General features: G+C 38.5%; 1 protein-coding gene across 3 annotated transcripts in view; it reads left to right on the top strand.

The window, feature by feature from the left end:
• The window catches only part of MAP4K3 (mitogen-activated protein kinase kinase kinase kinase 3), a 146,161-nt gene that overhangs the window by 45,939 nt on the left and 85,243 nt on the right, over positions 1 to 14,979 (top strand). For all 3 annotated transcript variants that reach the window (XM_040993124.1, XM_040993122.1, XM_040993123.1), the window contains exon 2: positions 5,635 to 5,692. In XM_040993124.1, coding sequence (XP_040849058.1) covers positions 5,635 to 5,692 — 58 coding nt within the window. The remainder of the gene's footprint in view (positions 1 to 5,634; positions 5,693 to 14,979) is intronic.

Here is a 14,979-nt window from a genome sequence, read left to right as displayed (position 1 = left end):
CTGTCTTGTGCTGGAGTTTATAACTTCAACAAATGAATTTTGAGGAGACACATTTCAGTTAATAACATTCTACAAAAGACACTGTTAAGAGAATGAAAGATAAGCCACTGACCAGGAGAAAATAGTTACAAATTATATATCTGATGAGGACTTGTCTCTAAAATATATTTTTAAAAACTTTTAGGTTCATTAGTAAGAAGATAAGCATTAATTAAAACATAGCAAGAGACTAGAGGACCCTTCCACAGTGGGTGACAAACATGTCATAAGCCATGAGCAAAATCCAGAACCTCCATGAGATGCTGTTACACATTTGTTAGAATGGCTAACATGACAAATGCCGTACTACTGGCAGGAAACCTTATATTGCTACCAGAAATGGAAAAATGGCATAACTACCCTGGAAAGATTTTGACGGATCTGTATAAAGTTAAACCCATACTCTCGGTATGATAGGACTTACCTTTATTTCCCAGTATTTATGTAACCTGTACAAAGGTGTTTATGGTGACTGTATTCATATTTGCCAAAAGCTGAAAATCCAGATGGCCTTCAATTTGCAAATGGATATACACAGTGAAATACTACTCAGCAATAAAATGAGTAAACTGCTGGTATTTAAAACAACTGGATAAAGAACTTCAAAAGACTGTAAAATGAATGATTTAATTTACGTAAGGCTTTCGGAAAGACAAAGCTGTGGTGGCAGAAAACAAAGTAATGGGTGCCAGCAGTTAGAGAAGATGTTAACTTCCAGTGGCATTTTTGAAGTGATGAAGCTTTTCTGTTTGCTGTTGGTGATTATGTAAACTTATGCACGGGCTAAAAGCTACTGAGGGAAAAAACTATTTATTACCTACTAATTTAAAAGTATTTAAAATCTTCAGTTTTAATGATTTTGTTGCATGTAACTATGTAATCAAACCTACTTAAGTTTTTCATTTGTGGTGCCTACATGTCAGCTGATTAATGTGACCTGGGGCTCAGATTTTATACAAAACAGGTACACAATGTTCGTTCTGCATTGCTGTTTTGGAACAAGCATCAACATCGACAAACTTTTTATGTTTTATAAGATTTGCTTTTATGTATTTGAGAGAAAAAAAGAGGAGGAGAAAGAAAAGATCTTCCATTGCTGATTCAGTCCTCCAATGGCCACAAGGACTAGGGCTGGGCTGGGCCAAAGCAACCGGGAGCTACCGGGTTTCCCACATGAGTGCAAAGCCCAAGCACCAGGCCATTTTCTCTGCTTTTCCAGGTGCAGTAGCTGGGAGCTGAATCAGAAGTGCAACCAGCACAGGTATGTCACAGTGCCATAGCAAACTTTTTTTATAAAGGGTAGATAGTAAACCTTCAGGATTTTTGAGCCATCCAGTCTTTATTTCAGCTATTCAACTCTGCCAGGGTATTATAAAAGCAGTTGTTGATATCACTGAAACAAATGAGCCTTACTCTGCACCAATAAAACTTTATTTATAAAATAGATATATTGCTGACCCTAACTTTGGAGTATCTGGTTACCCTATTTCCTTTTTTTTTTTTTTCATGTTATTTGAGGATTTATTGGTTGGACGGCTTTTAGTTTGTCATCAAAATTAAATAAAAGTTTAATTGTTTAAGAGTGAAAATGGCTAGCACCCTTATTGCTTATCAGGTTAAACCACTGCTTGTGACTCAAAACAGGAGCTGCTGCAGTTCCTGTTAATGTGCTTGGAAAGTAACAGAAGACCACACAAATGATTGGTCCCCTGCAACCATTTGGGAGCCCCAGTCACTGTAGCCATTTGGGAGTGAATCAGCAAATGGAAGATCTGTCTCCTCCTCATTCTCTGGAACTCCTTCCTTTAAAATGATATGATTAGAAATTTAAAAAGAGTGGGAATGGGCACTATCAGTAGTGTGCTGTGACAGTTGTTAGAAACCAGGCTATCCAGGGCAATGCAGGGATATGTCACCCTATCAGTCTTCCTGTTGATCACCTTTGTGGCAGGCATATATTTACTTCAGTTAACTGTGGAAAAGCAAACATAGAAACAATTCCTTCAACCAGTGAATATAGGTTATCCATTTCCATCTGAAAGGGAGTATTTGTATGGGAGGCACCCTGCATTTGGCCTGCCCAGTACACTCAAAATAGTATGTTTTCTGTCCCCAAGCCTTTGCCCATGTTTTTTTTTCTATGCCTCTCTTCCCTTCCCTTTTCTGTCTTTGTTTTAATTCACCCCATCTTCTAAACCATCAAGAAGCCATCTGTAATACCTCTTTCAGACCTGGAAGTTATGTTTTATAAAACTCACATGACACAGTGCTTTCTACTGGGTTCTCCAACCTGGCTGTGGAAGCTTTAAATATGGATTCCTGGATCTCCTCCTTACTGTGTTGATTCAGAATATCAGTGCCAATATTTCATTGTTTTGTTTATATTTAATCTCCTTATATGATGTTTATATAACTAGCCAGCTGGTTCAATATTTGGAATATGCTAATTTTTACTGGATATTTTTGATAGGAATTTTAGAACTAGACTGTCTTCAGGTTCTTATAAAATATATCAGAACAGAGGAGTTGGGAAGAGTACGCAAGGGAAATCACCTACCCAGACCCCATTTCATGGTTCCTAGCAGAGCCAAGACTAAAACTTGCTGCATTTATTAATTTGCATCCCCTTCTGAGCCATACTGTAGCTCTGAGAACCAGCTGGTACTCAGTTGTATATAGTACATGATCAGGTGTTTTACTAACTCACTTTGTGTAATACCTAGCACATTCTAACTCATAATGATTGCTTCTTTTTTTTCCACTGCATAAATATCCTGATTTTTTAATAGATGAAATGAAATACAAAAAGGGATTGCAAATATTATTGGTAATAAGGAATTTCAGAAACAGTTCAGAAGAATGTATGTTGGGTATTGCTAAGATCTCCTTTTCTTTCATTTATTTATTTTATTTTTTATTTTATTTTAATTAATTACATTGCATTATGTGACACAGTTTCCATAGGCTCTGGGATTCCCCCAACTCCTCCCCGTACCATCCACCCATGGTGGATCCCTCTACCTTGTTACGATATTACAATTCAAATTCAGTCAAGATTCTTTCTTTGCAAACATATACCAAGCATAGAGTCCAGCATCTTGTTGTCCAGATAAATTCAACAGTTTCTTGGGGAGACCATCTCTGGTCTGAAGGCAGAGCTGGCGGAATAGTTGATTGCTTCTTGATTATGTTGTCATGCCCAATCTCAAATCCCAAGAATGCTTTTTTAATCCTTGAAGATATCTTCATCATGAAATCATCTCAGAAAAAACATTTGCTGAACAAGTTCTAATCTGAATGGTCTTTAATGTCTTAAAAAAATTATAGCACAGCTTTGAAATTTCGTAGTTTCTGAGAGCTCTGAACTAAGGTTAGCTATAGAAATACAAGATTATCTGGGAGCAGTGTTGTGGCACAGTGAGATATGCCATTGCCTTTGACAACAGCATCCTATATGGTTGCCTGTTCAAGTCCTGGCTCCTTATTCAATTCAGCTCCCTGCTAGTGTGTCTGGAACAGCAGTGAAAGATGGCCAATGTGTTAGTGTCCCTACCACCCACATGGGAGGCCCAGGTGGAATTCTTGGTTCCTGGCTTTAGATTCAGAGTTTCATGAGAGTTTTAAATTTAATAGTGACAAATAAGTTACATATTGGAAAATAGTTCAGGCAGTATAGAAAACAAAAAGAGCAATAATCATGTTAGCTGTGTTTTTTTTCCTTGACTCTAGAGAACCATAATTTAAAGAGTTATCCTTAGAAAATCCTAGCCAAGCCCATTGGTGGTACTGTCTTTGGTAAACTACTCATTAGTAGCAAATCTCATGGTTTTTCTGTTAAATATATGCTGGTGTTAACTGTTAGCAAGTCAGTTTTTAAAATAGTATGTTGTGGACAGCAGCCATTTTGAACACTTTGCGTAACTTGTATTGTCAATAGAGAGTATGCCCTCCTGTGGCCACTGGTAATAAAATTTGAACTGTAAACAGTAAGTCTGGCTTTGTAGAAGTTTCTCTGCTGTGCCACGTTTGAGAAACATGGCCTGATTTTAATAGTTGGGGATTGGGAAGAGTAATGTTTGGTCCCATTTGGAGAAGATGCTGAAAGGTAGGTGGCTTACAGGACCAAATTATATAAAAGAGAAGCCTGAGAAAAGGTGTCGTAGAGAAGCACATGCTTCTAGTTGTGCTGCAAAGCTTTACAACTCAAGTGGTCGTGGGAAACTGGGGTGGCTTTCAGGTACCCGCACCCTTTATAGAATGTTCCCGCAATAGTATTCTGTTTCATCATTTATGTGTCTTCTCCTGGGCAAATGTTCATCCAGCACTGTGTAATTCAGACATCTATCTCATTTACTAGGAATTTAGGTTGATTTTGAAGTGTTCACACCTGTTTTCATTGCCTCTTATGTGGGCATTGTAAGTGCTTGTTGGCTGTGGGGTTTGGTTTGAAGGAATAAATTTTCCCTATGAATTTCATTATTTTAATATCTTTTGAGTTAAGATTAAATTTCACATCTTCAGTGATGGTTGTGCCTTATATATCCCCCTTAGATCCTTCACTGTATTTTTAATGGCGTACTATTCTTAGAAGTGTTCCATTGTAGATAGTGTTGCTCACCTCGTGTCCAGTGATTCACTGAGGTTCATCAGTTTTTTAATAGGGGAGTTTGACAACTGAAAATAATCTTGGCTACTTGAGTCGATCTTTCTGTGTTCTGGAATTTGCATATATTCTTCATTGGTTGACATGAAAATTAATGAAATCTTAGTTAATTTTAAATCATTATGAAAAGTCCTGATTTAATTATTTAAGCATTTCAACTTAACAAAGTTACTGACATTTTTGGTACAAATTGAAAAGAATGTTTCTGGTTATTTAGACTTAATTACAAGTTGCAAATGCCCTGAATCTAATATTATAAATTGATATCTCAAGTGATTTATTTTCTAATATGTGGTTTGACAAAATGTTTGGTTTGTATTGGATTATATTTGTGATTTTGATGAAGTCAGGAAACTGTTTTAATTCTATAATTACACTAGCCTTTTTGGTTATTTTGAGTTTTTTTTTAATTAAAAGAAAGTAAGGAAAATCAGTTCTATCACTATGCCAGCTATCAAATGAATGACTACATAGTGTAAAGCTTAAGAGCCAGCTGCATTTCAGTCTCGGGATGTGAGTTACTGCTGTAGGACCATAGCAAGTTCTTTAACTTAAGTGTGCCTTAGCTCTTGCATTAGCAGCATGAAATAGTATTAGTTCCTCCCTCATGGGCTTCTTGTAAGGATTAACGTAATCTGTGTAAAAGCAGAATATGACTGGCACAAACTGAGATTTCTGTGTATTTGCTATTACCATTATTGCTGATATTAAATTTACATGTCTTAATGTTGATATCAGTGTAAAGAACAAACTGTCATTCTGTTTTGCAAATATAAATCACTCCTTCATTTCTTGCTTTAAAATAGTTCCATATAATTAAAAATCAATAGTAGGCTAAAATGCTGTTTTGTTAAGCTTTTTATGACCCACCCTCCCCGCCCCCTCGCCTCTTTACAATAATCATTCTTTCTTTCTTTCTTTTTTTTTTTTAGGCACGAAATGTTAACACTGGTGAATTAGCAGCAATTAAAGTGATAAAATTGGAACCAGGTAAAATTTTTGAAGTTTGATGTTTTTGTTGCTAGAGAGCCATTGAGTACCTTCAGATTTATTTTAATGATGTTTGAACAATGTTTCTCTGTTTTTCCCAACATCTGGAAGTGGAACTGATTTCTGTCTCCTCTGCTATTCTGAGAGCTGTGTTTTTAATCTTCCCTAAAATGATCACAGGTAATTGAGGGAGAGAAAAGAACTCCCAAAGAGATCTTGTTCTGTTTGAACTCATCATTTCAGGATAACCTCGTCCTGTTGATGAGGGACAGTGTGGTATCTTAGGAGGACTGAGTCAAGACTTGCAAGGGTGTGTTCCAGTTTCTGGGTGTTTTTTCCCCCCTGCTCTGTTAACCTAGACAAGTAGCTTCCTGTGTCTGAGTCTTAGTTTCTCAGTAAATCTAGTTCTTGTCTTCTAAGTATTGTTAATAACTTAATAGTTACCTTCTGGGACTGGGGCTGTGGCAAAGCAGGTTAAACTTTTGGCTGTGCTGCCAGCATTCCGTATGAGTACTGATTAAAGTCCCAGCTGCTTCACTTCAGCTCCCTGCCAATTCACTTCAGAAGATGATAAAAGCTGGCCTGGGTACCTGGGCCCCTGCAGCCATGAACTTCAAAAGAAGCTCATTCTCCCAGCTTCTCATTTGCCTGGCTCCAGCTTGTGGCTATTTGGAGAGTGAACCAGTGAATAGAAAATGTCTTACTCTCTTATCTTTCTTTAACCCTTTCTGTAACACTTTCAAGTAAATAACCTTAAAAAATTCAAGTCTTAAAAAATTAGTTACTTTCCATGTTAAGTCTCTGTAACACAACTCCATAGTTTTTGTCTCTTTTAGCTGCATTCTGTGCTTGGATCCCTAAAACCCCTTCAAACTCCATATCTTCCTGAGCTCCTTTCTCACTCCTGTTTATCCTCTCTTAGAAATTTCTTCCCACTCTTCCTCTCATCCTAAGATAGTAATTGTATGCAGTCTAGACGGAGTTAACTATGGCTTTGGATGTTAGGCAGCCTTGCTGGTGACTTCTATCACAACCTATAAGTTTATTTCTAAAACAGGTTTTATCTTCAGTATGAACAGAAATCTATTCAGAGCTTTTGTTTAAAGGAGAGCAACCTTTTCTGGAAAACGCCAGGTAGTAACTATTTTAGACTTTATAGACGCTATAGACTATGGATGGGATCTGTATATAGTGCTACCTTTTGCTTTTCTTCTCTTCCCAAAATGTGTTTTATAAAAGTCTTACCTGAAAAACCATTCTTTAGAAACCCAGGTTATAAGGTGGGAGGGACCAAGTTGAGTTCAACCTTGGGACGTGGGTGGATGTAGCTCCCAGCAGCATGGCAGCTGCTGGGGGTAGCTGAGTCAGATCAGACTCAATGCTTGGGGCCCTAGCCCCAGCTACTACTGCCAAGCAGTGAATGAGCTCTGGGCTTTTCTGCAGCAAGAGCACCAACTGGCACTGGGCTTTGCCTACTGGCTGCCTGGAGACAGCTCTGGTGTATTGTGGTTGTGTAATTACTGCCTAGGGACATCCATGGATAAGGCCACCATATGTGTAGGTGAGGGAGAAATCCTGGGGTACTCCCAATGACAGAGTCACTGTACTTGCAGGTAAGTACAAACTGGTGGTTTGGAGGGGAGAGACTGGAAGATCTATATGGATCAGACTGATATACCTGCCCACATTGGAGTCCTGAGTAGGGCTTGTTGGCATGGAACATGGCTGACCACCACATGCCAATCCACGTGAAGACTAGGGCTGGGGACCTGTCAAGCAGGGTTAGATCCCAGTACCTGACTAATTGTTTTCACAGGGAACTGGTCACATCAGGCAGGGCCATGACACTAACCAGCACATGAGAGAATCGGGTCCAGGGGTAGATTGTGTGGGGATATGTGGGCGCAACCCTGTGGAAATACAAGTCCCTCTGATTAGCTCAAGAGTTGAGGTGGTGATGGGCTGAGCTAGGTGTGACCATGGAATCTGCCAGTACTCACAGGTACAGAGACTGAGTATAGTCTGGGCAGGTCCAAGCTGCAGCATCTGCATGTGCATCCTAAAATAGAATATGGAATATGCCAGGCCACAGCACTGACCAACACATACAAGGCCAAGATGGAAGGGCAGGCTATGCTGAGTAAGGGCCTAGCACCCACTGGCATGTGTGAGATCTGAGTGTGGGAGGGGGCCAAATGAGGGAACTTGAGTAACTCCCCTAGTGGGTCATAGCTCCCACTGATGAGCACATGGTCCAGGCCTTGGGGTCAGACAAGCTGAACAAGATAGCTCCAACTGTTGACAAATGTGTGGGTTGGTTTTGGAAGGGTTTGGACTGGGGAGGGCCGAGCAAACCTGAGCTCACCAGCAAATGCAGAAACCAGAATGGAGTGCAGGTCATGCCGGGCTAGGCTAGGGATGGGAGCAGACTGAGCAGGGCTGTGCTGTAGCACCCACCAGCGAAAGTTGGGTTTCCGGGCAGGCTGGATCAGGTCAGGCTTCAACATGCAGAGGCAAAGGCCACAACAGGTGAGGGACTTTGACAAGCTGGGTCAGAGCAACCACTGGCATGTGCAAGATCTGTGACTGGGAACAGGCATGGTTGGGGAGGTAAGGGGTGTGTTGTGGTTCCCACTGGTGAGTGCAGGGGCTGGAGTGGGGGATGCAGTCTGGTCTGGATATGGCTGCAGTGTCCCTTGGCACAGGTGTGGACTGGGTCTGGAGTGTGCCAGAATGGGCTAGACTCCAACAACCACTGGTGCTCGTGAGAACCAGAGTGGGTATAGGACAGGCTGGGCTAGGTCTCTGTCCCTGCTGAGCCATGCATGAGCTATGTCTGGATGTGGACCAGGTGCTGAACTATAGCACCCAACAGTAAAAACACAAATGGGTTAAAGCCAGTCAGGAAAGGCCACTATTCCTGCTAGGACAGAAAGTGGACTAAGTTTACTAGGGCTGGCCCATGGACACACTGATGAGTGTAAGATCTGGCAATGGGAGAGTACAGATAGAGGAGTTTGCGGAACTCCTGTCGGAACACAGTCTCTGCAGGTGAGCACAAGAACTACAGTAGGGAGCAACACACACAAGAATCAGGTCTGGGATTACCTCAGATGAAGTTTCTTAGGGGATACCCCCAGCTGAACCTCTGAACTCAGAATGCCAACCATGAAGAGAATTGCAGATTCCATGGTCTGAGTATGGCGTGCATGTGTCAGAGCTGGGCCTCCACAGTGGCTTAGATGGTGCATTGGACAGCATGTCCAGATGCACATGGAGGATATGACAGTACATTGGAGTCTGCAGAGGATAGCAGGTACCACAAGAGAGGACAGAGGACAGAATACATTGATCAACTACCCCTGCTAATTGTTGACAGTGAATATCTGGGCAGAGATTCTAAGACAGACTGCATCAACCAGTGGATTCTAGAGCAATTTCGTTGTGCTTGGAGTGGCAAGATTGGCAATAATTCAAAACTGTTGAACTATCGAGATCTCTTGAGCAGGATCCTCAGAGCATGCCCCATATCAAGGACCCTCGGTGGTATTTGGGAGGCTGAATGTGATTTCTCCCCAGATACAGGAAGGAAAATAAGAGAATGTGGAAATGGTGATCTCACTCACCTTCCTGTAGCCCTTAACCCTTGTCACCCTAATCAACTATGTAAAAATCATCAAACATTAAAATAATTAATAATAAAAAAGAAAGAAAGAAAATCAGGCTACTTACTGCTATGGTTTGTCCACTTCTCATTTAGATCACCAGTAAACTTTTCAGAAATGCTATTAGATGAAATTCTAATGATGTACTTAATAACTGATAAAGTTACATTAGAATATAAGAAGTAAAAACGTTTAGATGTTTCAATTTTATAATCTATTAAATTCTGTCATTGTGAGAGCAGGGTTTTTTTGGTTTTTTGTTTGTTTCTCCATATCTCCTGCTATTCAATTTGTGAGAAATAAAGTGGATATTTGAAACTGATGAAATCTGAAGTACAGAAATAAACTTAAAACTTCGCAGTTAAGAGGGCCTCCATTTTTAATAATGAAGAAATAGCTGTGTTTCTTGATGAAAAATTTCTAATCAGAAGTGGTTTGTATATAATATATATACATCATTCTCTCAAGTTATGTAAGTAATTCATCTCCTTTCCTGTGCCCCAGTCTGATAAAAATGATGTCTCTAAATAAATCTGCTACAGCAGTTAGTCTGCTCCATTGTCATTCTAGAATTGCCGTTTATTTTGTTTTCAGGCCCTAATCAAATGAATGTCCTTCACACTGAATTTAGGAGCTACTATATGAAGCTCATCGAATACATGTTAAAAGCTCATTAAAAATTAGGAACATGAGCAACATTGTTGCTCGTCGATTCAGTTATCTTCTAATTCATGAAATGTTCAGGTTTTTATGTTGTCCATCTTGAATCCTGTCCCAAAAATATACGGAATAATTAATCAAAATGATCAAAAAAGTATGTACATCTGAAGAAAAGGAAGAAAATAAAAAATTTTTATATTCTGCTACCCAGAATTATTATTTGGAGTACATGTGTACTCCAAAAACCTAGAAAATGAAATTAAAGGATAACTTTATTATGTTACGAAATGTTTTTTAAGTTTATGCATATGTGCAGTTTTCAAAAAAATTTATTGAAAATACCTGAATTACAGTGATTTTGTTTTATTTCTTTTTCTTTAAATTTGAGTTAACTCTAGACTTGCAGACTGAACTAGCTGATTTTCTCAAAGATGTCCCCTCTGTGTTAGTAGTGTGTGTTAGGAGTCATGGTTAGCCATATTTGTTAGTGTAAAATATGCATTAGTGATGGGAATCAAGGTGGTGGAATACGGTAAGGACACATTTAAACAAACAAAAAAAATTAGCTAGTTTAAAACAGAAAAAGCTCATTCATAGAAGAAGACAGAACAAGGGGTACCTAGAGACTTATAATCACAGGAAAGCATGGACAAAATTGAGGCAACCAGAACTCCACCATCAATAAGATGGGAAGGGATATTCATTGGGAGCTCTGGAGGTAAACTCAAAGAACTGCCCATCCTGCTGGTCGGTTTGATTTCACCAGGAGCAGAAATAGCAGCAGGTCCCAGACAGGCGGTGTGGGAACAGGCTGGATTCACAGCCCAGTCCACCCCTTAGAGCAGAATCAGGTGCCATTTTGTTTAAGGAGGCAAACGCTATGGGACAGGACTGCACATGCACTGAGCTGGAAGTAAACTCGTTTCTGGCTCAATGAACTGCAACAGCATAGTATCCTACAGGTTCCACCCAAGATAGGTCCAGGTAGTCCTCAGACCAAACTACCAGCAGATTAACAAGTCTAATAATGGCAGATTGGGCACTATTTTGTACAGTTTGTCAGAAGCTAAAGACTGCAGGGACGATGCAGAGCTGGAAGAGAACTCACTGAGCTCAATGCAATGCATTGCACTGGTCCCATAGGGAAAATAATACTGACTTCTGCCTCGTACGGGTCCAAATGGGTCCATGTGACTCTCAGACCTAACAGCCACCAGGATCCAGCAAGATCAGCACCAACAACAACCTAGCTATATAGGATACCTGATGTCTCCCTAATCCTGGGACCTGCTCCAGAAAGGCTGTACAGACAACAGTGCAGCCTCAGCACAGTATCACAGGAGGTAAAGAATGGTGAGCCAGGAGCTGGGGCTACAGAGACCATAGTGGAAATCTAACATAAGAACCCAGACATGGAACTTGCTGGAGGAAGTGACACAAGTGATTGCAAACAAAGAGCCATGTACCAACTGCAATAAATAAAATCAAACTGTAGACCTATGGGTGACACAGCTTAGAAACCTACTCAAGGAAAAGAATCTGATAACCAGAAGTACAGTGACCAAGAGCAAAAGAAAAGACAAAGGCACAATCAATATTACTGAAGACTCCCTTACAAAGGAGCAGAACCCTTTGCCAACCTCTGAGTTAACTGAGGAAGACATTGAGAAAATGGGAATACAGAATTCAAAACTCTTCTTATAAAGCTTCCTGTCAACAAGAAGCATGTAAAGCAAGTATTCAAGGAATTTAAGAAATATGTCACACAGAAAATGAATCAAATGAAAGCCCATATGTCAGAAATTAAGGATACAGTGGAGCAAATTAAAAGTACAGAAGAGAGTGTCAAAAATAGAATGAAGGAAGCGAAAGAAACAATCTCAGAATTTGAAGATATTTCCTGTCACCAGAGGGAAACAAACAAAAAGCTGGAAGCAGAGCTGGAAGCAGAACTGAAAGACACTATTAAAAGGCCAAATATAAGAGTTATGGGAATCCCAGAAGGTGCAGAAAGAGAAGCTGGGTTTAAAAATATATTTAATAAAATAGTAAGGGAACATTTCCCTAATCTAGAGAAAAAATTGGGAAACAACATCCAGGAGGGGCACAGAACTCCCAACAGAATTGACCAAAAGCCATCTTCTCCAAGACACATCATAATCAATCAAGCTCTCTTCACTGAACATAAGGAAAAGATCCTTAAATGTGCACTTGAAAAAAATCAACTGACATAAATGAATGCCAATTAAACTCACAGGAGACCTCTCACAGGAAACTCTACAGGCCAGAAGACAATGAAGTCACATATTCCAGATTCTGAAAGAAAAAAATTGTCGGCCTAGGATAACATACCCAACAAAACTTTCCTTTGTCTTTGAAAATGAAATAAAATATTTCCACAGTAAAGAAAAGTTGAAAGAATTTGCCTCTTTCAAACCTGCGCTACAAATGATACTTCAAGATGTTCTCTTGACAGAAAAGGAATAGCGCCCACCAAATCCAAAGGCAAATGGGAAGAACATCCCAGTACAATAACAACAGAAGACTAAATCAATGCACAACCCATTGCTAAAATAACAGGACCAAATTACCACTCGTTCATATTAACCCTGAATGTAAATGACTTAAATTCATCCATCAAGCATGATAGATAAATAGACTAGATTGAAAAAACAAAATCTATTTGTTGCCTTCCGGAGACATATCTCACCAACAAAGATCAGCAGAACCTATATCTCATAGATTTTTATTTTTTTTCCAGGTTCATCTCTTTAGATCACTTTGTTTCTCATTAAATTCTTCATTGACCCATAGATCATAAAGTAGCATCATTTTCTTCAAGAAGGTTCTTGATTTTTCTTTTTTGTTTCTTTGGTGACACATTAATCATTCACATGTCGTTTTTAATTTTTTTCTCCCTGTTGTTGACTTTGTCTTGTGGCTTTTCATTTAAGGGGATGTACAGTAACTGTTTAATGGAGATATCAAATCCAGATGTGAGGATACAATGCAGTATGCATCTCTAATTCCAGATCAAAGATGGACTCGTAATGAGACTGTTAACTGTATCTTGACAACATGATGCTGGACTCTCTGCCATTGTCCATGCTCACAATGATGGACATATGCCTGTGTATGAAGAACTATACTATAGTAATAATACAAGGGAACTCAGTAGGAGTGGGAGGGGACTTGTAGAGGGGGAATGATAGTCTTAGGGCCTATGGAACTGTATCATAAAATGATAATAATAATTTTAAAAGTTTAAAAATTAAATTTAAAAAGAAAGCAAATATGTAAATATATATATGCATATATATATAAATTTCCTTTTTTTTTAGTGCCCTTGAAGTTTAAAAAAAAAAAAAACCTAATTTAATTGACCACTTTTAAGACCAGCTGTAAGTTATCAGCAGACTTGAAAAACACTTTCAACAGATCATCAGTCATCTGGGTTTCCAACACTCACACCTTCCTCTTTATGACTCTGTTTAGAAATCCATGACTTAGTTTTTGGAAAGAAGATTTTAATTGTATATTATCCGTTTAGGTTTCATTTAAGTAACAAAGTGCTGTGTTGTAAAAGAACTCAACAATTTTAAAGCAGTAGAGACTTAAACCTGTAATGTGTGTGCCTTTTGAAGGATATATTTTAATATATTTGAGTGATTCCTGGCAAGTATGAAAGATTGCTATGAATTTTATCAAAGAGAAACATAGTTAATCAGAAATGTTTTATAGAATAGAAATGTGTAAACTGTAAATTGTGTGAAGTTACCGTGGACAAAAATATTTCACTGGGTTTTTTTTGGGTAAGATTTGTTAGAGTTTTGTTGCTAGAAAATCAAATGAAGTCATTAAAAAATATATCACAGCAGAATTTTACTGACTTAAATTGTTTTGCACAAAAATAGATATATTTTTAAATCTCATTTTATGATGTTTTTGATGTTCTCTTATGTATATATCAAGTATGTACTTAAATGCTTAAATTTAGTTAATATTAGATTTCCTACTTAATATTCTTATAGAGGCTATCTAAATTTTTGTATTTAATTTCTTTGATTTAATTGCATCTATCTTTCTTGGGGAAAATGTTCACTTTTGTGTCATCTTTTTCCAACATTATGAGCACGAAATTTTGATCCTAGTCCTGTCTTTTCCGTATTCCTTAAGTTTAGGAGAATAGTAACATTAAAATATTGTTGTACAGATTAGATGAAATACCACATCTAAAATATTGACAATAGTGCCTCCATAGAGTATGTACTATCATTATTATTATTATTATTGCAATCTGCTGCTACTACAGTTATCAGGATAAGACCAGATTTGTATGGTCTGTTAGCTATCTACTCTCCTTCATCCCAACCCATTCAGATCTTAAACATGCTTTTATTTTAGTCCTTAAAGTTGCCTTAATATAGTTCTTAATATTAAGAAATGATTGTTTCTTTCAATAGACCTTTTTAGTAGGTGTGCCTGAAGGTTAAGAGCACAAATTATAACCATGAGCAGGAATTCTCATATTTTGCTGGTGGAAATATAATATGGTACAGCCACTTCAGAAAACAGTTTGACAATAAAATGTTAAATATCAATTTGCCATAATGATACAACAACTCTACTGTTATGTATCCACCCACATAGTGAGTCCTGACTGATGTTCATGGCAGAATTAATTATACTATCCCCAAATTGGAAGCAGCCTAACTGCTCATCAGTTAGTGAATGAATACCCATAATATGTTCATACCATGAAAGGTTTAGAAATAAGAAGAATCTTCTAATATGTACTATGACATTGATATGAACTTGGACCAAAGAACATGCTAAGTAAAAGGAGCTAGACACAGAAATAACATAATGTGAGGCTCCCTTTTGGAGAAATGTTCAGAAAAGACCAATCTGTGGTCAGATGATGGGTTATTGGTATCTGGGGGAGGGTTCTTTTGGGGATAA

This window comes from Ochotona curzoniae, unplaced genomic scaffold (genome assembly GCF_017591425.1).
Source record: "Ochotona curzoniae isolate NIBS_2020 unplaced genomic scaffold, NIBS_Ocur_1.0 contig_883, whole genome shotgun sequence".
Taxonomy (NCBI): domain Eukaryota; kingdom Metazoa; phylum Chordata; class Mammalia; order Lagomorpha; family Ochotonidae; genus Ochotona; species Ochotona curzoniae.
The sequence above is the reverse complement of the archived record's forward strand: the minus strand, read 5'-3'. Positions and strand labels throughout refer to the sequence as shown.